Below are 26,197 nucleotides of genomic sequence, written 5' to 3'. Positions count from 1 at the left end.
AACTGCTCATATGCATTTTCTAATTTTGTCTCCAGTACAACTGAATAGTTTAAAAAAAATCGGTCTTGATGCTACTTCAGTGAGAGCTGAGCTCCAGGCTGGGCAGACTTGGGAAAATTAAAGCCACTATCTGCTGTTCCCCCCTGCAAAAGGGACAGAGCTGGCAAGCCCGTGCTCAGGCTGCCGCAGAGCCTTCTGGAAGCAGCCAAGGGCCTGAGCTATCCTGCACACCCCTGGGGGCTTCGTAGGTGTCTGACTGGCTCCCACCACCTCCAGCTGCCCCAGCTGCTCCTTCCTCCCCTTTCCCTCACTTAGGTCCGAAATGAAACACTAACTGTAAAATCCTGCCTGCTATCTGCTTCTTCATGACCGGCCTCACAGGCCCTCTGTGAACTTGCAAAATGCAGCTTTGCCCACATTAGACCACTCCTTGGAGTTCTCCCTGAAAATGTCCCCATTCCGCCTTCCCCACAGCACCTGATGCCTTTTCTTAAAATGTTTTATTTAAATTCAATTTAGTTAACATATAGAATGTATTATTAGTTTTGGGGGTAGAATTTAGTGATTTGCCCATTGTGTACAATACCATCATGTGCCCTCCTTAATGCCCATCCCCCATTACCCCATCCCTCCACCCACCTCCCCTCCAGCAACCCTCAGTTTGTTTCCTAGAGTTAAGAGTCTCTTATGGTTTGCCTCCCTCTCTGTTTTTATTTCATTTTATTTTTCCTTCCCTTCCGCCACTACTTTCATCTGTTTTGTTTCTTAAATTCCACATAGGAGTGAGATCATATGTATTTGTCCTTCTCTGACTGAACCTGATGCCTTTTGTGGTGTACTCTCTTGGCCCACCTTCCCAGTGTCCTCTCCTGGGACCACCCACCCCTTGCACTTTAGGGTCCAGCGATGCCCGACTAAAATCACTTCTAATTCCCCCAGAGACCCCATGTCTCCCCTCTACTGGTGACACGGGTTCCCTCTCTTATCTGCCTCGGTCCCTTGGCAAATCCTTATTGATTCTTCAAAACCCTCTCCTCTGCTCCCCGCCCAAGACAGTATCTTCATTTATAAAATGGGGATAATGTTATTGCCTTGCAGGGTTTTAGTGAGAATTAAGTAAGAAACCAGACAGGAGAGTTTCCTCTCTGGTGGGTGTTGAATGGGTGAAGGTGTAGCTTAAACACGGACACCTCCAGGTGACCAGCCAGAGCCCGGGGTCAGTAGCCTTATCCATTTACCCCAGTGTCTAAAGTATCATTTTCTAGCACGTAAAAAGGTTAGAGGAAGTACTGACATATCAAAAGTGCCTAGCACGTTGCCTGGCATGCAGTAGGTGCTCAGTAAGTGCACACTGCTCGCCTTCTCTACATAATTTCTACGCTTCACCAGTACTGCCTTTCCTGCCAGCCCCTCATTGTTCTGAGGTTTTGTGCCCGTGCATCTCTCCATCCCCAGACTGTGAGTCTTGACTATGGGGACAGAGTTTATTCATCGCTCTGACTGGTACATCAGCACTCAGTCTGCTGCACTGAACTCACTTCAGAAACTGCTAGAACGTCAAGAAAATGAAGACATGCACAGTCAGTTAACTCTGCCACCAGTAAACGTGTAATCCCAGGAGAATCACGGTTTCTGTGCTGTCAGCAATAACTCTGGAGATCACTGAAGGGAACTGGAGATACACGTAGACCGGGAAGCAAAGGCTTCCAGAACTTTCCACATCCTGCTCTGGAATGAAAACTGAAAACATCAGGAGAAGAGAGAACCAAGGGTGTCGGCCAAAATGGAGCGTGCGGGAGAGCTGCCCGCTCCAGGGCTCCTGGAGACTCGGCCCCGTGCCCCGCGGCCTACCTGGTAGCGGGGGTGAAAGCCCATGTACTGGTGGCACTGCTCGCAGTGGTGGTATGTGTTGTACGCCGCGTACTTGGACAGCCTCATCCGCGCCGTCTGACGCCGCACGTAGAGCTCCTCGGGCTTCCGGGACGTGCCCCTGTCTGCAGGAAACGCAGCGTCACAGGGCGGCTGCAAGCGGAACAAGCCTGCCCTCCGCGCTGCTCTTCCGATCGCAAGGAACGGAGGTGCTGTAATAGGACTTCCCGTGACGGCACCCGGTCCGAAACAGCCGAGACTCGGCGGGAGAAGCCAACAGACTGTTCACACGGGGTCTTCCTGACGGACCTACAAATGTCTTAGACACAGAGTCAAGGATGCGCTCCAGGACGACGCAAATGGATTGCCGACCTCGGATGCAGATACCATTTTGCAGATGAATCGCCTCTGGTTTGCCAAAATGACTTAGCCAGATTAAGATTTTAACCCTAAACCTGGATTAGAGACTGGTCTATGTGAAGGATTGGTCAGTGAAAGTGCTTCAGATAGAGAGAAGATAGAATTCTTGGTGTGACACGGAGACTGGTGAGTATCCTCCTTCCCTTTCCACTCACCCAACTTTCCTAGCCTGCACTTAAAATCATACTAGCCCACTCATATCCGGTGTTTGCTGACGGTGACCCTGAAGCCCTGTGGGGTGCTAATACCCTGAAAGTCAGTGGTCCCTGAAGGAGGAGGGGGAAAACAAGACACTGAGGCTAGAGAGGGAAATATGTGTGCTTCATTAGGACAACCCCAATTCATACATTAACATCCATGTCTCATATCCCCTATTAACCAGAACCTTGAGGATATTCTGACCATGACACACCCCCAGGAGCGCGCTCATCACTGTCCGCATGTGCGGAGCCGCCAGCCTGCCTTCTTGGGAAGAGCCCGTCCTTGTCCACTGAGGCAGTGACCTCAGTTCTCTGCCAGGCACCGCTGGTTATTTCCCACCACCAGACAACTGAGCTCATCGCCAACACAGTTCAGCGCAGCCCTTTAAGAGGCTCTTCCTACGTACTCTGGAAGAAGGTGGAGGTTTATGGGGCTGACCTTCGCTCTTTATGCTCTGAAGGTGGGAGCAAATCAGACTGGCATCTTCATACTTCGGGTCATGAATAACGTAGTCAAAAGGCAACTTCTTGAACAGCTCCAGGTCTGGCCAGGGGTCACTGAGTTGGAGGTAATGCCAATCTGATTCCTCTCTGAGATCTGTAAGATTGGTAGAAACACAGGTGACAAACTAGGAAGTGAGAATGATTGATTTTTAAATGTGTACACGGGTGATGCTTGCGGGAGAGCTGCTGCTGAGTCTGTGGGTTACCAGGGGATGCTACTGTATCTGGAAGGCTCCTGGAACATACCGCATTCTCAGGATTGTTCCAAGGAAGCAAGAGGTGCCTTTGGGTCTACCTCTTATCCATGGCCTGTGCTGTTTCCTGTGGGATGGGTTTGCATTTCTGGCTCCCATGTTGACTTCAGCTCCTCCCAATATACCTACTGCTTGCTCTGCACATCCCCCCAGCAAGCCCCACCCCATATGCAGCATACTGGTTCCCACTGCCAATGGAACCTAACATAGTTCTCGTTCTTGTCTTACATCTAAATGCTACACAGCCATATGACCAACTCCTCATGCTCCTCTAGAAAGCCTAAGTGTTCAAGCCCACTGGTTTCTCCCTTCTGAATGCTAACACTATTCATGGCCCAAATTCTATCTTACATCTTACCTCATAACTGGTATAATCTATGATGCTCATTCAGTGCTGGTTGGCTAAAAAAGTAAAAAAATCTAGACGGTCCAACTAAAATTACATAATGTATTGATTTTTATAGCCATGGTATGTACACATGGGCAGAGTGCGTGTCCATAAGAGAAGAAACAAACAAAGAAGAGGGAGAGGCATGTTTATTGCGTGTGTAATAAGTGCTCAGTGCTTCATATGTATCTTAATCTTCACAACACCCCTTAAAACAGCAATTATCCATGCTTTCCCAAAGAGAAAACCAAGGCAATAGGAGAGAGAGTTTCTGAGAAAATGGGCTTTGAAGTTGAACAAACTGGGCTCAAATCCTTTGTCATTGGGATATCCAAGAAAGTGAGGACACAGAGACTCAACAGGTCTGATTTTCATCTGAAATTCAGTTCCAAACTGTGAGGGGGGAGGTGTGAAAGCTCAGAGCTTGGATGAAGAGCCTCCCTCCTCTTTCCTTCAAAGGAAAGACTAAGGGATGGATGAGCCTCCTTGGTTCCAAATTTTCTCCAAGTCAAAACTCAAACACAGTCAAGAACATCTAAAGAAATGTCTTTGCAAATGGCAGGACTTTCATCTCTTTTAAGGCTGAATGATATTCCATTGGGTGTATATACCACGCTTTTCTTTATCCATCCATCTGCTGATGGACATTTATCCATCAACGGACAACACATGGTTGTTTGTGTATCTTGCCTACAGTGAATAACACTGCAGTGAACATGGTAACTATGAACATGTCAATTAGCTTGATCGTCGTGGTGATTTCACAATGTTATACACATATCAAATCATCAAGTTGTACACTTCAAATGTATACAATAAAAATAAAGAGAAGTGCTATTTAGATGCCAGTGCAATCTACTCATTCCCTTTCTTTGCAACACAGACAGGCCTCCTCACGCAAATTTTAATTCCCAAAGCAACAGATTCATTTACCAGACCACGTGGATGAGCCACTGGAGGCCACACAAGGAGGTAGGGGAGCATCAAACCCCTGTTCAAAGGGAGTCTTACCTTAGTCAGGGCAAATTCTGTTCCCTGAATAAGGAGAAATGGCTTTTCGCCACATACCATATACTTCCATTTTGCCCTAAGATGTGGACCTATGCGCTCAGCTGCCTGAGTGGGAAATTCCCCTGATGGATAATGCTGCTTTCTAGAAGCAGCCATCAAATCCGGTTCAGCTCCAGCTCTGCCATCTCCCAGCTGGGCGCCTGAGCATGTTACGTATCAGGAAATAAGCAATTATTCTCACTGGGATGTGCAGAAAGTTAAATGCGACAATTTATGTAAAGTATCCAGCATAGTGCCGGACACTTGGAAGATACGCAGTAAACAGCGGTTATTTTCAGCGTAGCAATTTTATCTCCACGAAGGCCTCCCAGCGCTATTCTGATATTGAGCAAAACAATGGCAAACAAGGGAGAGAAAAAAGCACCCCTCAAGGCCCCCGGGATGAGTGGGATCACTGATCTGAAAATTCCATCTAGATGGGAGAAGACATCAAGTCACCCGAGAAACTGATTAAAGAGGATTCTAAGCCCACGGGTCACCAACGCATAACTCACTGATGTTGATCTCCTCTTCATCATAAACATCCACTTCCGTCAGCCGGATGAGCATTCTGGACAAAATACTGAGGAACTGCAGGTAGGCACCTGTCTTCCCAATCTGTAAAGACATTGGAGTTGGAGCCAATGCTCAGTAGGGCCTGTCTACGTGCAGGCACCAGCTGGAGCACCAGACAGGCTCTGTGTCACCTATCTCTTTCCAAGACCCCACCTCATTAAAGCAAGAGCCAGGGGGATGCAAAGCCATTTGAGGGGAAATGTGACCTAAAGAAGGATGGCAGGCCACAGAGGGACTCCCGTGAGCAGCAGACCTGCCTGCTTATAAATCATGGCAATGCATCTCTACTTTTCATTGGCCACATTTTCTAAGCTGTTAGAAATAGGACTTTAATAGCAAACTGAAGAAAGGTTGCTTCAAAAGATGAACTGACAATAAAAAGCGTAATAATGTCTTAGAAGAATCTCGTATGGGGGCGCCTGGGTGGCTCAGTCGGTGACGAGTCCAACTCTTGATTTCGGTTCAGGTCAGGATCTCAGGGTCGTGAGATCAAGCCCCGCATCTGGCTCTCTGCAGGGCATGGAGCCTGCCTGAGATTTGCTCTCTCCCTCTCCTGCTGCCCCTCCCCCCCATGCACTTGCACTCTTTCTCTCAAAAAAAAAAAAAAAAAAAAAAGAGAATCTTGCATAATTAGATTGCTATTCTTGCATTAATCGATAGGTCTCTAATAAGAGAACAAAATCTGTTGTGCAAGACTTAAAAGTCTGGCATCTCATTTCTCTCCTCCTAAGGCCAGGAAAAGAAAATGATTTTTCTTCTCTTCCTGCTTTTTCTTCTTGTATCATAGAGTCCCTCGCTCCCTCAGCCACACACCAGGCTAGGACACTATTGAGTCTTAGTTCACTTTGGTCACAGGTGGTTAAACGGGCACCTGTGGGCTAACCTCCCACCCTGTTACTCTGGGAATGTGCTTTCTAAGTTCTCAGCTCAATGCCTGGCTCATACTCTGTACTCAACAAATGTGGATGAACAGAAATAACTAACTTTAGAAAAGAAAATATGAAATACGACTGGGTGAACCTTCAGAGAAAATACTTGCCATACATGTAATAATAGACAAAGGATTAACATCTATAATCTCTAAAGGGCTCCTGCAAAGCAACAGGAAAAGGTCAAATGCCTAAAGGAAAAGTAAATAAGAGAAACACACCAGAAAAATCACTGTGAAAGTCGTAGCAGTGACCCATAAGTATATATATTCAACCTTAATAAAACTATAATAGAGTATTTTTCACCTATCAAATGGGTGAAATTTTTTAAGATAACATTCAATAACATGACAGTATGGAGAAACCTGGATCCCCTTTTTCAAATTTATAAAAAGTTAATATATGCTCATTCATTTAAACATTCAAGAAATACAGAGTGATGGTGAAGAAGAACGTTTACAAAGCCCACGCCCTCTTCAGTGGCAATTCCGCCAGGGAATTTTTTTTTTGGTATTTCCGCACACAGAGACATATACGTACACACCAATACTTATTTTCCTAATTGATATTACACTGTGTATATATTATTCTGTAACTCGATTTTTTTCAATTTCAATTTCAAATTTTTCAATTTAAAACCTTAGAGCAATTTCAGTGTCAGTATCTAGAGATCTACCTCCAACCTTCTATGGCTGAACTGTGTAATACAGTTATGCCCAAATTTATTCAACCGACCTTGACCAATGGAACTTCAGTTGTTTCCAGTTTGGTTTTTGACTATTGTAAACAATCCTAAAATGAGAATTCTTGTACATGTTTTTGCGGGTTTGCATTTCTTGGAGCAGACTGTAAGGAAATTAACAGGCTGAGTCTGAAGGCAGCCATCATGAAACGGGACAGGACGGTATTGATGGGGGTGAAAACAGCAGTAACTGACCCCACAGTTACCTGCTCTCTATGGTCAGGCTGTACTCCAGGCACCCTGTGGTTACTCTCTCGTTTACTGCTCACATCTCTGACTCAGGTGCTACTCTTTTCCTCATTCTCGGAGAGGACACTGAGGCACGGAGAAGGCTGGATCCTGCCCAGGGTGCCAGGTGTTGTCTGAGGCAGAATTCGAGCCCACTCCGGAGCCCACCTCCCACCTCTGCACTGTTCTGACAAAGCCCCTTCCAAGACCTGACACGGTCATCTTCACACGCTCCCAGCACTTGGCAGATGTCTCCCATTTTGACAACTGCAACGGTCTTTTGTTGTTAGGAAAATACAGTGAGGTGAGAGGTTGGGATAGGGACAGGCCTCCTGCCTCCCCAATACGTTTCACCAAAACCTTCCGGTGCAGAACCCCGGGTGGGGGTGGGAGGGGGGGTTCTAATTGGCACAGACTGGCCGTGGGGACCAAATGAACTAATGTGGGAAGAGCAGAGTCAGGGTCTGAAGAAGCACCCACAGAGAAGCTCTCCGCCCCCACATCCCGCGAGGCAAGCACCTGAGGTCCGAGGCTGGACGTGAGCCAGCCGTGGGTGGCAGGCAGGTCCCGACCCCCAAGCCCCCGCCCACTGTGGGGTCAGCCGTCAGAATGGCAAGATGTGACTAAGGGGATGCTGTCAGCCCCAAACCGGCCCCTGTGGGCGTGAACACGAGAACCCCCACGCAGCCCAGGCCCCGGCCAGGCAGCACCCACCTGGGGGGGCCCGCTGAGCAGGAGCCTGCGCGGGTGGAAGCCGTCCACGCGGCCCTCGGCGCGGTTGCCATAGTCCATGTGGCTGGGCCGGGGCACCGTCCACTGCCGGTAGTAGAGGGACTGCTCCGTGGACGTCATCGTCTTGCTGAGCAGGGGGCGGAAGGAGCTGGCCCACATGACCGAGTGGGAGGGCAGGAGTGAGGCGGCCTTGGGCAGGCCGCTGCTGTCGGTGGCCGTGACCATGTCGTACACCAGCTTGGGCAGGAAGACGATGGGGGGCTGCCGGCAGGCCTTGGTCATGGAGCACTGGGAGGCTTGCAGGACGAGCGTGCCGGCCGCGGGGGTCACGGACGAGGAGGAGGAGCCCGAGGAGGAGAGCTGGGAGGACGACGGGGTGACCGACACCTGGACGCTCCTCTGGCTGGCTCTTAGGCCGGAGTCCGGCTGGGGGGCCAGCCCAGGGCTGTGCCTGCTGATGACCGACGGTGGCCCCCGGCTTGCTTGGGGCCTCGGTCTCTCCCCGGGGGCCCTGCCCTCCTCCGAGGGGCCGCAGGGCTGTGGCGACCTGGCCCGCTCCCCCTGCGACGGTGGCCCGGGCTGAGCCAAGGACTCGCCGCACAGCGCCGAGCCTAGGGAGGGATGCACCTGTCAGTCACGCCCCAGGAAGGACCCTCGCCAAACCGCCCACCACTCCTGTTCCTGTGACACAAAGTACCCGTACTTGACAATCACTGGGAACTTCCACGAACGAAAACGAAATCCCCCCTCTGGGTACACAGAAACTTTTGTCTTAGGACAGAGCCACGACTTGCTGAAGAGAGAGAGCCGGTGTCACGGGGCGAGACTTCACCCCACACTCACCCCAGCACCCTGCACACGGCCTCAAAGCCTCTCCGTTGCAAGCCCCGACCCAATCTGTTCCACAGCACCCGGCTCAAGCTCCGCGCACGCCCCGTGCAGGTGTTCCCGGGACGCCGCTCCCCGCTGTCCCCCCGGGGAGCTCACATCTAGCCTCTGCACCAGCACAATGGCAGCTTCTCGTGCAAACTGCCAGGGAGCCGCGCGGGACTCAGGACTCAGGAGGCTTTAACCAAACGCTGGAATTACCTAGCTTTTCGAAGGATCGGGGGAGGAAACGCAGAGCAGCCAGCCGAACCAGGACTTCCTTCCGCCCCTCCCCGACGTGCACCACGTTGAGGCCTCGGGGAGTGTGGCCACATACTGGGCAGCACCCTGCTCTCTCATATCATCCCAGCCATACGCACCAGGGCTCGCGTGGCAGCTCACGGCAGCCCTGCAGACCTCGGGCCCGCAGAAAGCAGGGCAGACGGGACACTGCATCGTTGTCTTAACTCTGTCCTTTCCCAGGAGACGGTGTGGACAGAAGACAGACCCAGGGAGGCCTGCCTCAGAAAGGCCTTCTGGCCACCCTGCAGCACTTGGCTCAGCCTGCACCCCACGCACCACGCCACTCAGGCAACCTCCCCTCTGGATCTGAGCTCCCCCCAAGGGCCCTACCACTCGGCTCCACGGCCTGCATCTAGCACCCTTCCAGACGGCTCACGGAAGGAGGAAATGCAGCACTGGCCAGTCCCCCTCGGCTGAAGGCTCCTGCTGAGATAACCTCGCGCTTGGGCAAGGCACTTGAAGTGACTGGCTCAGTGTCAATGGACTAGCCCGAAGAGCACATATGGGGAGGCTGTGAGGGACCCAGGCACTGGCCTGGGACAACGGGGGCAGATGGGCCTGAAGGACATCAAAGAGGCACAAGATTCCAAAAGTAGACCAAGGGAACCCCAATGTCTTCATCCGCTTCCCTAGGTTGTGAGGGCCAGCCCAGTAGGACCCTGAGGATGGACACCCACACGGACGTTTCTCTCCGTCCACCCCCAAACCTCAGTTGGTCTGTCCCCAGTTGAATCCAGGGAAACTGTCAGTCTATAAAGATGAGACCCACCCTCACCCAGGTCTCCACCCTGACTCGGTGGCTGCGGCCAAGTCTCACCTCCCTCGGCCTCCATTCCCTCATCTCTGAAATGTATGGCAGCCGAGGCCATGAGAAGCATCTCGTCAGAGACCCCTAAGACCTCAGGAGCTTCTTCCGAGGAGTCTTGGCTAAGAAAGTCACCTCACCTAAATGAAGAACTCCAGAAGGAGAGAGCCTGGCTCATAGCCTGGACATTCTACTCCTGAAGACGCTGCACAGACCAGTGTGTCCCCAGAACCTTCTAGAAAGCTGTCCCACCAGGACTGGGGAAGAACAAAGCACGGTTCCTCTCTATTCTGAATAGCACAGATTCATTCACTCACCCATTCGCCAGCTCCCTATATTGTTTGGGGCAGACGACACCAGAGGCTACAGCATTTGGCTTTTCTGACTACCCCGAGCCGAGGACTAAGTCTCCCTTCTGCCGCAGAAGGATGTGAAGGAGTCCTCGTTCTGACTCCCTCTGGGCACAACTGTGAGGGAGACCCCCCTCAGCCTGGCTCACTGTCACCCGTGGGCTGCGTGAGGAGGGGGCAGAAGACAGGAAACCAAATCCCCCGGTGTTCTCTGACCTCCACAGCCAGGTGACCACCACGCCCTGTGCCCAAGCACCACATGCCCCTCCACAGCCCGAGCCTCCTCCATCCTGAGTATCTTCTCCTCTGAGACCCAAAGGCCCTGCAGGGACCACACCCTACCCCTAAACCTGCCCCCACCTGAGGCAAAATTACCTCTCCATCCACGGAACTGTCCCATGTCGTGTGTGTGTGTGTGTGTGTGTGTGTGTGTGTGTGTGTGTGTGTGTGTTGCTTTTCCCCCAGGGAATCTGTGTCCACTTCTCTCTGCCTTTAGACTCGACAAGAACACCTGACCCCAGCCCTCTCCTCCCCCAGGGCACACTGATTCCCTAAACCAACAGCTGCCGGGGGAGCAGCAAGGGGACACTGCCCAGCACAGGCCACCGAGGGAGACAGAGTCCATGATCTTCTCCCAGGAACTCTGACGTCCTGCCCAAACTCCTCACGTCCCAGACCCTAATCCAGAAACACAATCTCTAAGAAGCTCCAGTTCTTCAAAGATTCCCTTATCTTTCCAGTTCTAGGTGAAAATAAAGATCTCTTTTCATTCTCTGAAATCTCAAAAGAAACATCCAGATGTGCACTCTTTCCCACCTGGAGACTTACTGGATGCTTTAGAGGAGAGGGACGAAGACACCGAATCGTGGGAGCAGGACCTCTCCCTCTTCACCGGGCTCCTCTTCTCCGAGGTGGGGCCTGTTTCAAGACACACGTGCTGAAGACGCCTCATAACCATCATCTCGTGTGTTCGCCCAGCACTTCAGAGTTTGCAAAGTGAGTTCACACCTAGCATCCATCCATCCATGCATCCATCCATGCATCCACCCATCCATGTATCCATCCATGCATCCATCCATCCATGCATCCATCCATCCATGCATCCATCCATGCACCCACCCATCCATGTATCCAGCCATGCATCCATCCATCCATGCATCCATCCATGCATCCACCCATCCATGCATCCATGCAACCATCCATCCATGCATCCATCCATCCATCCATGCATCCATCCATCCATGCATCCATCCATCCATGCATCCATCCATGCATCCACCCATCCATGTATCCATCCATGCATCCATGCATCCATGCATCCATCCATCCATCCATCCATCCATGCATCCAGCCATCCATCCACCCACCCAGCTACCATCTTGCAGGCACCCGCCTCTGACAGAGCCCCGAGGAGACAGAAGGGGGGCGACACAGGCCAGTCAGGCGTTCATGGCTCATGGAGGCCCCTTCTCACAAGCCACAGCTACAGATGTAAGGAGCGCAGAGAGAGACCTGGGAGCCTGGAGGCCAGGCTCCCGCCGGGCACAGAAAGGCAAGAGCAGGTGACTTTCTGGAAGGAGTGACCCGACCTGAGCCCTGAAGGGCCAGCAGGGGTTTCTAAGTGAAGCACAAAGGAGGGGGAGCTCGAAGCCACGGGAGAGACTCTGTGTGGCCCAGAGGTGACAAGAGCAGAGCACAGCCAGGGAACCCCGATGCGCTGAGTGTGACTAACAGCATGGGGTACTGTGTGAGAAGCAGTGAGACTAGAGAGGTAGGCTGTAAAATGCCAGGAATGCGGATTCATCCCACGGGCAACAGGGAAATTGAGGCATCTTAATGTCAGGGTCACAATCACGTTTGTGCAAGGTTGCTACAGCTCCCAGCAGAGTCTGTCCTGGGGGCCTTTTAGTCTCTGTCTTACAGGTGAGCAATCTGAGGCCAGTAAAGGAAGCACGACGTGTCCCAAGTCACACAGCCAGCAGATGCAGCGGGAAGAGAAAGCGGGTCTTCCGACCCTGCATCACACCCCACAAACGCGTCCCACGCTTTTATAAACAGCTTTGTCTTTTTTCTTGCTGCACTGTTGACAACAGTCAGATGCCTTGCATTGCTCTGATTTACGTGTCCTATTAAAATATAGTGTTGGATTTTCATGTCTTGGAATGAAACCGGCCTTTTCTCATCAAACTTCATAATAAACCCAACCTGTTGGTTCACACGGGAAATACGCGAGCAAAACTTATACGGGGCAGTAAAGTCACTGACTAGTCAAACCGAGTAGGAAACGGAGTCCTGAGAAATCGCAATTTTCCTTCCTATTCTCTAAGAATTCTAGAGCTAGGAAGAACCAATCGGGGTTTCCATTTTCTCATACCACCAAAAGTGGGGGGGGAGCAAAATCTGAATGCAATCAGGGGTGTGCCATCTTCTGCAAAAACGTATCTAGATAGTGCTCATCGGAGCTGCTGCCCGTGAGACGGGCCCCAGGGCCACACAAGTGCAGGCTGCCCCCAAGACGAGCAGGCAAGGTGGACCTGCCACCCCTCACCTTCCGTCACCAGCTCCTCATCCTCGTTGTCTGTGCTGCTCAGCTTTTCCGCGTCGCTCTCTAAGGGCTCGTGCCGGGCCCCCTTCTCCAAGGGAACCTCATTGCTCACGAAGTAAGCAGCCAGGCCCAGCTCCTGTTCCAGGGCTGTTCTCACCAAGCAGGAGGAGTTTATCAGACGCAGGTCGCAGTATCTCAGAGACCTGGAGGGAACAAGAAGGTATCTATTGAGGGTCTTCTACAATGAGGCACCACTCCCAGGGCTGGGGGGAATGGGGATCGGGACCAGCCCCCTGCCGCCTCTTTAGGGCCCTAGGACTTGTGCAAACAGAAAAGCAGATCACAGTACAGTGAGCCCTTGGCAACCAAGTCAGTTTAACAGTAAGTCTCCTGGGGCACCTGCTATGGATTCAGCCCTGTCCTGCATGTCATCAAGAGAGCATTTTCAGGCCAGAAGAAAAGCAGATTGAACCCCAGCTCTGCTACTTCTAGGGCCAGAAACTTCCACAAGCTGGGCAACCTCTTGCAGGCTCAGATTTTCATCTGAAAGATGAGAATTAATATTAATAGCCATCTAAGTGCACTGTCTGAAGACTATATGCAGTCAGTGGACATTTAATTATTCAATCAGCACTTAAAATGTGCCAGGACTGTGCTAGATGCTAGGGATAGGGTGACAATCAAGTCACCTTTACCCGGCCTGTGAGGACACTGTGTGCAGTAGCCCTCGTGTAAGTGTGGGGTGGCCCAGGGGAAGGATCCCCGGCTTTGGAGTCGGGCAGCCGAGAGTCCATGGTCCACCAGGCTTAATCTCGGTAAGTCCCATTTCTTCACTGCTCAAAGGGGACACAAATGTTACCTTCCCTCAGGGTGATAGCAGTGAGAGTAAAATGAAATACAGCACATGAGAAGAATCTAGTACAGTGCCAGCACATGACAGGAACCCAATAAATGTCAGTTCTCACTCTTTGGTTATACCCGGAAAGATGTGCGTGGCCACCTGCTCTTCTCCATGGTATTAAGTAAATCTTCAGGAGCCAACCTGTTGCCACCCATTCAAGGAACTGCCTTACTGGAGGCCCAGTGACCTTCTGTCCTGAGTGTCTACCTGTCCGTGTGATGGCCTAGAGACCCCAGGAGACACTGAGGGGGCTTGCAGCTGACTTCTCCGTGGCCATGGTCTCCAAAGGAACACAGCCTTTAAGACAGTCAGCTGTGTATGTGGAAACCAGCTCTTCCTAAGGGGCATCAGCTGCCTCCCCACTTCCCAGAACACCTCCTACACCGGGAGGGCCCTGCTATCCCAGCAGCGAGATACCAGAAGAGGAGCCTTGACCCCCAAGATGATCAGATACTTTCCTAAACAGAACAGGAATGCACAATGCACATGGTGATCCTCACGGGAGAAACTGAGGGAGGCATCAAACCCTAACCCCAGCTGGAAGACCTCCACCCACCGGGCCCAGCCACAGCCATCCCACCCCCCGTGAGCCCAAATGGTGCCTGTCTGAGAATTAGGAAATGCTGCCCAGACCTCAGACACATTTCAGTGCCACAGGCTGGGAAACTGTCATGATGAATGCACAACTCTATGATGACTCTGAATGTAAAGACTCCACCTGCCATTGGGCACTGGAAGCCTGGCCCGACCACCCCCCAGAGCTGTGGGTACAGGCAGCTGGCTCTTCAAAGACCCCCAGGGCCACACAGCCCCCTCCCCTGACCTCGGTAAGGACTCCCCGTGAGGGTCCATCCCACTGAAGATCAGGATGCACGGCAGGCCCTCCAACTCCAGGTAGGTCTGAGGCCTCCACTCCGCGTCCTCAATTTTCTGCCACATCTGCGGATAATTAAAAAGCAATAAGGCGGGGAGACTCCTTACTTTCGGACTAGCCCAGCTCTGACAGATCTATGGTGTCCTCCTCCTGACTGAAAGCGTTTCGTGAGAAGGACAGATAAGCACATCGTCTGCTTCACGGCTGCGTTCCCAGCCACACTGCCCGGCACGTGTTAGCGATCCACGGAATATGTGGCCTGATCCTCGGGAAGAAAAGTGCATGTCCTCAATTGGTCTAACCTTTTTACTGTGCTTTCTCAGCCATGCCGCTCCCTCGGTGCCTGCTCACCTCTTCTCTCAGGATTCTTTGTAACCCTCCTGCTTTTTCCCTCACCTCTCTGTGGGTTCAGTGAGAAGCTGGGGGCCAGGCACTGTGCTAGTCTGGGGGGGCCTGAGGACTATGGGGGTGGTCCCTGCCCTCCACCGCCTGGAAAGAGCCAGAGGACAGGCAGGGAGCACCACGCCAGCCCCACTGCAGAGGAGAACCCGGAGGCAGGGAGGGGCGGCTTCCTGAAAGAGGAAAAGACAGGAGCTGAGTTCTACAGGCCTATAAGCGTTGGCTAAACCAAGGAGGAGGAGAAGCACTCCCAGGAAGAATGAAAGGCACGCGGCAGCCCAGAAGTTTAAAAGAGCAAGACAAGGGGCGCCTGGGTGGCTCAGTCGGTTAAGCGTCTGCCTTCGGCTCGGGTCATGGTCTCAGGGTCCTGGGAGCGAGCCCCACATCGGGCTCCCTGCTCAGGGGGGAGCCTGCTTCTCCCTCCACCCCTCCCCCTACTCGTGCTCGCTCGCTCTTTCTCTCTCTCAAATAAATAAAATCATTAAAAAAAAAAAGAGCAAGACAATGCATTGGGGGCGGGGGGCAACATTTATAAGTAATTTAGTACTGCAGGTAGGGATGGGGCAAGAGAGGCAGCCAGAGGGTTGGCCAAGCATGGAGGGGGCCGAGGTGCTTATCACCACACCATCACCCCTCCCCCCTGCTCTCCCAGGCACCTTCCACCCCTCCTGTCCCTGCCCCCAGCGCCCACCTTGAGCTGCTTCACGAAGTGCTTCCCAACAGTGATGCCAGAGCTGGGGTTGCCCAGGATGATCTCGAAGTGCTCCTCCAGGGCCAGGCGTGCCCGCACGTGGGCTAGCCGCTCGTAGGCCACGGCCGCCAGCGGCGAGCAGGGCACCCGCAGCAGGACCATGAGCCCGTGGCCGCAGGGGCACTGTTTGGGGGAGTTGATGAGGTTCTGGGTGATCTCCAGCGTCTCCACCGACGTGTAGTCCTTCATCTGCGAGAGGCCGCTCACAGCCATCATGGCGGCCGCGTAGTGCTGCACGAGAACAAAGGTCCTGATCACCGCGCTGTGCAGGCGGGGGAACCTGCAACAAACAGAGACACGGAGCCGTGACCGGGCTGCTGGCCACCTCCAGGATGCCCGGAGTGCTCCGGGAGGAGGAGCAGGGCCTGCGCCCAGCAAACGAGGGACCCAACACAGCCAGCGATGCGGGCACGGTGACCCCCAGGTGGCATCCAGGTTGTGTTTCCTTTCGAAGCTGGTTGTTTCAAACCTGAAAGGGAAGCCTTCCTTAGAAGTCAAATCAAAAATTGCTCTGTCACTTCCAGCTAGGAAAGAAGCGCATAGGTTTGCTATTTCTCTGTGCTTTCCAGCACCTGGTGCACAGTAGCGGCTCAATAAATATTTGTGCAATGAACAAAGAGAGGAGTGAATGAAACAAATGATGGTTTCATCTCTCATCAGCTTAATTTGTACAGTAATCTGCCCCCAGTTCCCACTGAAAATAGAACCACTAGCGATCAGCATGTAAGCGCAGCGATCACATTCCCCAGATTGAGGGCGACCATCCCGAAGGCACATTTCTGCGTCTGTTTCAAGCACAATGAGTAATCAGAAATGTAACTAGATGTGATTTGACAGATGAATTACAAATCAGAACATACTCAGTCAAATCAAGAACCCCAGTTTGGGCTTCAGAAACTGTTACCATCTGTGTTTCCACAAAAAAGTGGTGACCCCGCCAAGACCACATGCCCTGCAAGCACTCTTCTGACCCACGCATCAGAAACAGATCTGGAGGCCATCCCTGGAGGCCACTGTGTTTCTCTGTAGGAACAAATTGACATCTGCTTTACACATGATGCTCTTGTGGGTTTATTTCGCTGGAATGTATCCCCTGACACAGTGGCTTTTTGGGGCGAAGATAAAAAAAGTTTCTCGATCTACAAAGATCGGCCCCTTACCATGGCCATGCCACCCCGAGAGTTCTATCAGGGCAATCAGTCACCTTCCACAGAGTTTCTGAGGTCTTCTCTTGTCTACTATTCTCCTCCTTTTCTTCATTCTTCGTCCTTAGCATTTCAACTACATCATGGATTCTATAAGTTGGAGAGCTGGCTTGCTGTCTCAGGAAGGCATGACTGATCTGCAGATTCTGGCACAAAGGGGACTCAGCAGTCCAAGGACTGCTTTGCCCTGCCCCTGGTGCACTGGCCAAATAGTGCCCAAGAAGAAAAGAAGAGAGCAGGGTGGAAAATGCACGGTCTCCCCTGCCCTACAGTACTGCCTCCACTGTGGTGGCCCCTTGTCACCCTGAGCAAGGTGGGATGAAGGGGGATGAAGAAGGGCAGGATGTCATTTGGGAGGAAGCATACTTTCTCCCCATCTCTGATATGGTGGGAAGTACCAGCATTCAACTCTGTTCAAAGGACAAGGAGAGTCAGAACAGGAACCATATTTAGCCATCTGAAATGACAAAAAAACTGGACAAATATATGAAATAAGAGTGTTTCAAGACATTGGGCATCAGGAAGTGAAAGACGGTGATCCTTAGAAATGGAAAAATTGGAGGAGCCCCCAGCTTCTTCCTTAAAAAAGTTTCTGGAATGTGGTCAGGAAAGGGAAACCCAGGCAAAGCATCAGTGGTCTCCCTGACTTGAGGAAAGACACTGGAGTCCAGGGAAATCGAGTAGCAAGAGCTCACAGGGGAAAGTACCAGAGAGGAATAAGCTGCACAAATAGAGAACTCAGGAGAGCTACAGAGTGTCCCCCAAGTCATCAGTTGAGTAGTGATCAGTGCATATAGGGGAGGAAACTACTCAAGGCCAAGAAAGAAATCATCCAAGAAAATTAAAAGGAACAATGCCTTGAGCTCATACAGGGTTTAGAATAACTCCTGTTCCCATTGCCAGCATGGAAGACCTCAGAATTTGTGGAACATTATAGAATATTTAGAGAGTTTTGCCTTGGTAGTGGGACCAAGCCCCGTACTAAATACTGCTCTGATCCTGTCTAACAAAGCTCAAAGCTTAAAGCAAGACCTGAAAGGATTAAACCATTACCAAGTAACTTAACTATATCCCAGAACAAAGCTGAAGATTTATAGGAATACAAATACATCCAGCCCCAACAAGGTGAAATTTACAATGTCTGGAATCCTCTCAAAAATTACCAGATATTTAAAGAAGAAAATACAACCCATAATAAGGAGGGAGAAAAATCAATCAGTAGAAACTGACTCAGAAATAACACAAATGATAGAATTAGTAGATAAGAACATTAAAACAATTATTGTCACTATATTCCATACATTTAAGAAACTACAGGAAAGATTAAGAATGGTAAGTGGAGATATAAAAAAGACTCAAATTCTAGAGATCAAAACTAAAAAGCCTGAGAGAGAAGATGAACTGGACCTTGAATTCTCATGGGAGCTACCATCTTGGTATTTGGACTTGCCCTGCCCTGCCAGCATTAATAGATGCATTCAGGGATGGGTACCTGACCCAGGACAGGTCATCAGTCTTTTCTTGGAATTTTTCAAACAACGTTTAAAACAATCAGTCCCCCTCTAGAAGCTGAAGACTGTGTAATTCAGCAGCAATGAGGGGTGATGTTTTCATGGAAGAAGCCAGTGCAATGAGATACAATACAGCCAACACAAAGAGAGGTACCAAAGACAAGACAACAGAGTCACAGCAGTGTTTAATACCTAACTTAAGTTGCTCCTGAAACCAGCTGCATCTCTGACATTCTGTGGTTTATTTATTCAACCTCTCCTTTTATTTCATGACTCACTACATTTCTCTCCTTTTCTTAAGGTAGTTCAAGTTGAGTTTCTGTCACTTGCAAGGTAGAACCCTGATTAATAAACAACCACAAGTAAATGTTTATCATCAATTCATCAATGTGTATATACATTCATGCATGTGCTACCTGAAATTGTCTTTCTTCTTTTCTTAGAAGACAACTTCTTCTCTTAGGAGAAGAATTTCTTCCTGTCATATAAGACTCCTTTGCTTTTATAAAAAAAATATAAACAAACAAACCAGATATGACTCACAGCAGGAAAAAAAGATTAGTAAATGTGAAAACATAGCAATAGAAACTATCTAAAATGAAACAAAGGGAAACAAAAACAATAACATCAGAGAGTTATGGAACAACTTCAAGCAGCTTAATGTATGTGTTATTGGATTACTCTAACAGAGAGAAGGAGAGTGTAGAAAAATATATTTGAAGAAATAATGACTGAATTTTTCCTCAGACGTAATGAAAATTCAATTAAGTACAAGAAACATGAAGAAAATTATACCAAATCATATCTTAAATTGCTTAAAACCAGTAACAAATTAAAATATTTTTTAAAGCAGCCTGGTCAGTGGATGGAAGGAGCTGGGAGGGGAGGGCACATTACAGAGAGAAACAAAGGTGAGGATGGTGGCAGATTTTGTTTGAAACAGTGCAAGTCAGAAGACGGTAGAGCAACATCTTTAATGTACTGAAAGAAAAAACTACCTGAATTTTATACCTAGGGAAAATATCTTTCAAAAATGAGTAAAAATAAAGACACACAAAAGCTTAAAGAATGCATCACCAGCAGACCTTCCCTACAGATGTTGAAAAAAAGTCCTTCAGAAAGGGATAACAAAACCAGATAAATCCACACAAAGAAATGAAAAGCACTGGAAGTAGTAACTATGTGCATAAATATAAAAGATGTTTTTAAAAATTATTATTATTTAAATATCTCTAAAAGATAATTGACTATCTAAAGCAAAAGTAATTTATTGTGGAGTTTATAACGTATTTAAGTAAAATGTATGAGCATAGATGCACAAAGCCTGTGAGATGAGAAATAGATATACTACTGTAAGATCCTTATCCATGAAATGGTATAATATCACTTGAAAGTAGAAAGTAGGTTAAAAATATATACTGTAAAGTCTAAAGCAACACCTAAAAGAACGTATGAGTTACAGCTAATGAGCAAGTGGTGGAGAGAATGAAATCATAAATGCTCAGTTCATCCAAAAGAAGACAGAAAAAGGGAGTCCATAGAACAGATGAAACAAATAGAAAAATTGTAAGATGGTAGATTTAAACACAACCACATCAATAATTACATTAAATGTAAATGGTCTAAACACCTCAATTAAAAGTCACAGACTGTCAGATGCAATAAATAAATAAGACCCCACTATACACTGTCTATACGAAAACAGCTTTAAATATAGACACAAGTGGGTTAAAAATGAAAATACGGAAAATTATAAACTACGCTAACACTAATCAAGTGAAAGCTGGAGTAGCTATATTAATTTCAGAAAAAGTAGATTTTAGAACAAAGACTAATATTCTTTGGGTCATTCCATAATGATAAAAGAGTCAATTCATCAAGAGACACTTCACCAAAGATGACATACAAATGACAAATAACACATGAAAAGATGCTCAACATCATCGGTCACTGGAGAAATGAGTGAACTATTGACATATACTGCATAATTTCATTTATATAAAACACCAGAAAAATGCAAATAGTCTACAGCGAGAAACGCAAAGAAGGAATAATTACCAAGGGGTAGGAGGAAACTCTTGTTCATTATCTTAATTGTGGTGAAGGTTTTGCCAGTGTTTACATATGTCAAAACTCACCAAATTGAACACTTTAAATATCTGCAGTTTACTGAATGTCAGTTATTCCTCACTAAAGCTATTGTTTAAAAAAAAAAAAAGAAAAAAAGAACTACTGTGTGGGAGGCAGGGATTAGCCCAGCTCCAAACAGCAGGTATAGGTAGAATGTGCCTACCCCTAAGCCTTTGTGGTTGGCCCTATAGGAAGCTCCACAGAAAACATATTGGAATAAAAATGGGAGTTGTTAAATGTCTAAATCTCTTAAATACCAGTAAGTTCATGGTCTTGCAAGCAGACTTCCCAGTCACATGCTAGGGTGTGCGTGCAACACAAGGCAAATCAACAGGCTGGCCATGCACATCGTGGCAAGAGGCAGTAACCAATGTGTTCTTACCCTTAGTGCCTTCTGTCCAAGTTGCCTGTTTCAAGAGATTTCCAGATAGAGGATTCCTGGGAAAGGCAGCATGGCACAGTGGAGAGAACATCAAACCTGGCTATAATCCAGGTTGCCACAAACAGGATGTGTGACCTTGGCCAAACCACTTCCCCTCTCTGGGCCTCAATTCCCACAATTATAAGACGGGGTGGGGTAGCTGGGTTAAATGATTCCTAGGCGGTCCTAAGAGTCTCCAGGACTCAACATTCCAGAGTTTTCTATCCTATTCTCACTTAGTGAAATGGAAATCTTGATCTCTGCGCAACACTTTCGGTTCAGCAGAGGGGGAGAGAGGCAAGAAAGGAAGAGGACGGTGGTGAGGACGATGGTGACAGTGGTGATGGTGGGGACAAAGCCGTGTCGGTGCTGGCTGCAGCTGCCGTGAGCACGTAATAACGTGCGCCAGGCATGCTCTTAATGTTTTGTATGTATTAGGGGCGCCTGGGTGGCTCGGATGGTTAAGCGTCTGCCTTCGGCTCAGGTCATGATCTCCAGGGTCCTGGGATCGAGCCCCACATCGGGCTACCAGTTCATCAGGGAGCCTGCTTCTCCCTCTGCCTCTGCCTCTCCCCCTGCTTGTGCTCTCTCTGCCTCTCTCTCTCTCAAATGAATAAAAAAAATCTTTAAAAAAAAAGTTTTGTATGTATTAATTCATTTAATCCTCATAACATCCCCACCTGGTAGACATTATTCTCCCCGCAGAGGAATGAGAAACATTCCTAAAGTCTCCCAGCTGGTAAGTGACAGACCCAGGACTCGAACCCAGGAAGCGTGATTCTGGAGCCTGACCTCCCAGCACACAACTATTCCTGAGTCTGCACGTGTTCCTGTTTCATCAAACTCTCATGAGAAGCCACTAGAAAAGTAGATTTGTTCATAGGTGAAGGTACGGAAGTTCATATGGGTTCAGTGATTTGCCAAAGGTTAAAACTCACGTTTTCCTAAGTGTAAAGCCAGAATGTATGGTCCCGCGGCCAGTCTGGCCTTCTGGCCATGAGACCTTGCTCCATATGGCTTGGTGGTTCCACTATTTTGGAGTCAAGTGACAAGGATTAGGTCTGGCTTCACTACCAACCCCCCATGTGACCTAGGACAGGGGACCCAACTTAAGTCCATTCCTTCCTCTGCCACACAGGGATAACAGTACCTATTCCACTGTGCTGCCATGAGGATATTTTAGGCAATAAACGTCGAGTACTGGGCCCAAAGTGACAGTTCACCAAGCACCCAACAGAAGCTGCTGCATGAGGAGAGCAGGGCAGAGAGGCAGAGGCAGGGCTCCTTCCCTGAGCAAGTGTATGAGCGCCCAGCTGCCCACGTGTGAGGTGGAGAGCGGATTAAGTCCACCAGCATCCCTGCACTGAAACGGATTCAGCTTCTCAAAGGGCATTCTGGGGAATACTGATCCCAGGGCACACACCGGAGATGCCGCCCATTCGAGCCTCCTCCTCAGGACTGACAGCACGTGTGGCAACAGAAGGCTCGGAGAACTCTCATGGAAAAGAAAACCTTAAATGTAAGGTTTCTCAAACACATTGACCATGGAACCCCTTTTGGCCTAAGAGCTATTTGCATGCAGCCCAAGCAGTACAGCTTGGAACACAGCTTGAGAAGCCCACATCTAATTTAATCCCTTTGTTGGCACAAGAGAACAGGGCGCCATGAGGGAAGGTGGCAGAGCCCGTGGCAGAACCACTCATTCTGTTTTGCAGTAGCCAGTCTGTAAACCTTTGCCTGGGTGATTATGGCAATCACTTAACCTCCCAGGCCTCGGTTTCCTCATCTGAGAAATGGCCAGTCTGTAAACCTCTGCCTGGCTTTATGGCACATGAACTGGGTGATGATGGCAATCACTTAACCTCCCAGGCCTCGGTTTCCTCATCTGAGAAATGGCAGCATTAAAACCTGCCTCAGCGGTCTGCCATGACATGGGTCGGAGGGTGAGCTGTAGAGTCAGGCTGATGCTGGGTTCATGGCCAGTTCTGTCACTGGCCAGATGTGGGGCCCGGAAAGTCATGCGGGTCTCTCGGAGCCTGTTTATTTGCAAAATGGAAATAATAACAGCAACTGGCTAAGAGAGATGGCGAGGCTCTTGGAACAGCAAACAGTATAAAATAAGCACTCGGCAGATGATACACATGGGACATGAAAGGATGAAGCCAACTATGATTGTCACTATCATTTCCTTTAAATCTTTTGGTGTCTTACCTCCTCCCATTTTCTTGGCTTCCCCGTGTCTCAAACACACCCTCCCACATTCCAGCATATCACTGCCCATTCCCATCTCTAAAACATTCTGGAACAACGGCATGACAGGTATCACTGGCCCCACAGGCAGGGCAAGAAATAAACCAGGATCCCTTTAGTGGAGGGACAGAGTCACCCAAGAAAGGAGGAAGGTGGCCCCCTTCCTGGAATTCTCTGGCTGCACACTCTTCAGCTTACACTCAACTCCTGAGCATTTTAGTAACTTCCAACAGAGACATGTACCTTTTTCCTAATGCCGTGACCATGGCCTCAAAGGAACTGTCGTATCTGAGCAAAGGGAGGCTGTGTCCCGAAAGGGTGGACTCAATGAACTCTGACAACCCGAAGTACTTCTTATTCTCAGGATATAAGTCCACTCCCTAAAACAGAGAAGAACACCAGTCACACAAACACTGCATTTGCGGCGATGGAGAGATTCACACGCTGGGCACGTAGATGGCTGGCAGAGGCATCTTGATCTAAATTGTGCTGACGTGCGGAGCCTCGATGGCTCAAGTCAGTTAAGCATCCTACTCTTGATCTCGGCTCAGGTCATGATCTCAGGGTCGAGAAATTGAGCCCCATGTCAGGCTCCGTGCTCATCATGGAGTCTGCTTGAGATTTTCTCTCTCCCTCTTCTCCTCACCCAGCTCATGTGCATACACATGCACATGCTCTCTCTCTAATAAATAGAATCTTGTAAATAAAAATAAATTGTGCTGACTCTGCAGTCCTGCTGCTGATGTTTTATATATTACTTCCCTCTGCAGACCCAGAGCACAGAGCACTCTATACTTAAAGGATGGTGCATCCATATCAGTCAAGACTCTTCGTTCATCTGACCCTAGTGTCTCTGCCAAGAAAAACATCAGCCTTGTGTTTTAAACCCACAACTTCCTTGGTTAAAATGGCTTCTTTCCAACAATTTTAAGCTAGTTTTAGGAATAGGCCAATCAACCATCTTGCGTTCAGCTTGCTATTAAAATCAGCAGGAAGAAATGCATTTATCTAATCAATTTCACTCCCATTGACCTAACATTCCTAGCTCAACCCTCCTCTGCCTCATTTTCTCCATTTGTAAATCAGAAATCATCCTAGCCTCTGCCCCCTATAGGAGTTCATACGATAAAGCACTCAGAACAGTGCCTCCCTAGCTCACGAAAGTGCTACAGAAACACTTGGTATTACCACCAATGATTCCAAGTCTGCTGGACTGAAGCCAAGCATCAGTATCTTTGTAAGTCCCTCAGATGAGTCTGGGACACCCCCAAAAAGTCTAGAATTTGAGGTTTGCTTGTTACTTGTATAATTAAGTAGAATCCAACCACCCAGAATTCTCCAATTATTCTCAGAAGTCTCAAATTATCAGTTGTAGCCTTCTATTTTGATGAGAAAAGGCAGGGGATAAACCAAAACCTCACCAGGTTTTATGGAGGTTTGTTCCATTTGAGGAAGGGGATTTTGAGCCTTGCAGCTTAAGGATGTGGGGATAGGAAAAGCAGGAACCTTTCCAAGGCTTCTAGACTAAACATTACATGTCCTCAGATGGGGAAGATAACTAACATCCTTTGGGAAAGTTTCTAAAGACCAGGAAGGGTTTAAATCTAACTCTGGGTCACATGAAAGATCCAAGAAACAGGAGACCCTCTTGACCCCCAACTACACCAGTTAATCAAGGTTTTTACTAAACAGAATTTCTCCCGACTCAAGGGTCACGGGGACACCAGGCCTAGCAGCCCCGTGGCACTCACATTACTGTAGGATGCAGGCCAGTGGATCTCGTTGTAAGGGCTGATGAGGGTATGCTGTGTCTGCAGCGCGTAAGGGAAGGAAGTCACGTGGAGCGTCACGATGTTGGGGGCCTCCTTCACCTCCCTGCAATTGAGCAATCTGTCCACCAATCCCACGGCCGGGTCACTTTGGGAATAGAGATTATGAACGGTGCTACTGAGGGAGGAAAGGGGGCGGGGGAGACACAGTGAGTGGAATGACGAAAACTGCTCTGTAATTTTACAAGGATCAAGCAGTTGAATACATTTCTAACTAGCCCCACCCGCAAATGTGCAAGTAATCAAGGCTTCTGGCTCTGCCCAGGAAAATTTAAGAAAAAAAAAAAAAATGACCACACTGCAGGCACCTGTCCGGGACTCCCCTGACCCTCGTTGCTTATTAAAAACTTAGCCAGGGGAACAGTATTTATGGAGGACTGCTTGCGGGGTACACAAACCACCCACTCCTGTAGAGCAGGGCTTCTCACCCAGGAATGCTCCTTTGGCCCCATCTGAGTGTGTACTTGTCTCCTTAAATTCTTTCCCCTAAATTCCTTCTGACCTGAAACGATCCACAGAGAATATAAAATGGTACATTCCATATTAAATTGAAAGGTACAGGACCAGGAAGGGGAAGCATTTTGGACCAGGGGCCCAGGATACAAGCGCAGCTCAGCCATCCCTGCAGGCCATGGCCTCAGCCTTCTGTCCTAGCCACCCAGCAGAATAGAAAACTCTTCGGCTTTTGGGTGGCAGGCGGCTACTCTGAGAAACCTACCCACCAAATGAATATTCACAAGATAGCTCTTTATACAACTCAGGACGTTCAAATACCTCCGAGCCCATGCAGGGACCTTATATCGCATGCCCTGCGTATAGGTGATCTCTGAGGTTCTGGCCAGCCCTATGCTTCTGCATCCGTGAGAAATCAAAGCCTTCCTCTGCGATCTGACCCAGGATCTCCCTTCCCTCCTCACCCCTCCCCACCCAGTCAGTGGTAATGTCTAAATGCACAACCCTCGGGCCAGTCTAGGGAGATGACAGATCCTGGTAAATCAGGAATCCTGCCAGACTCCGAGCCTGACAGCATCTAAAATGCATCTAGATTTACATTCATTTGAACTGAGTCCATAAAATCGCCCCTAAAGAAGGGTGGCACCAGCTGCGACCCTCGGTACTGAAGCCAATGGGCCTTCCATCAGCAGGGGAGTTATTCCAGTCAGG

The 26,197-nt window shown here is 49.1% G+C and overlaps 1 protein-coding gene across 1 annotated transcript in view; it reads right to left on the bottom strand.

The window, feature by feature from the left end:
• GREB1 (growth regulating estrogen receptor binding 1) overlaps nucleotides 1-26,197 on the bottom strand; it is a 71,330-nt gene that overhangs the window by 13,399 nt on the left and 31,734 nt on the right. Inside the window, exons 15-24 of the mRNA XM_078055981.1 lie at nucleotides 24,956-25,151; nucleotides 23,448-23,584; nucleotides 15,628-15,967; nucleotides 14,487-14,602; nucleotides 12,766-12,965; nucleotides 11,046-11,135; nucleotides 7,875-8,503; nucleotides 5,201-5,303; nucleotides 2,929-3,087; nucleotides 1,852-1,994 (exon numbers count right to left, since the gene is read on the bottom strand). Coding sequence (XP_077912107.1) covers nucleotides 1,852-1,994; nucleotides 2,929-3,087; nucleotides 5,201-5,303; nucleotides 7,875-8,503; nucleotides 11,046-11,135; nucleotides 12,766-12,965; nucleotides 14,487-14,602; nucleotides 15,628-15,967; nucleotides 23,448-23,584; nucleotides 24,956-25,151 — 2,113 coding nt within the window. The remainder of the gene's footprint in view (nucleotides 1-1,851; nucleotides 1,995-2,928; nucleotides 3,088-5,200; nucleotides 5,304-7,874; nucleotides 8,504-11,045; nucleotides 11,136-12,765; nucleotides 12,966-14,486; nucleotides 14,603-15,627; nucleotides 15,968-23,447; nucleotides 23,585-24,955; nucleotides 25,152-26,197) is intronic.

Source organism: Halichoerus grypus, chromosome 10, assembly GCF_964656455.1.
Source record: "Halichoerus grypus chromosome 10, mHalGry1.hap1.1, whole genome shotgun sequence".
Classification (NCBI taxonomy): domain Eukaryota; kingdom Metazoa; phylum Chordata; class Mammalia; order Carnivora; family Phocidae; genus Halichoerus; species Halichoerus grypus.
Note: the sequence above shows the minus strand (reverse complement) of the source record. Positions and strands in the feature narration are given on the sequence as shown.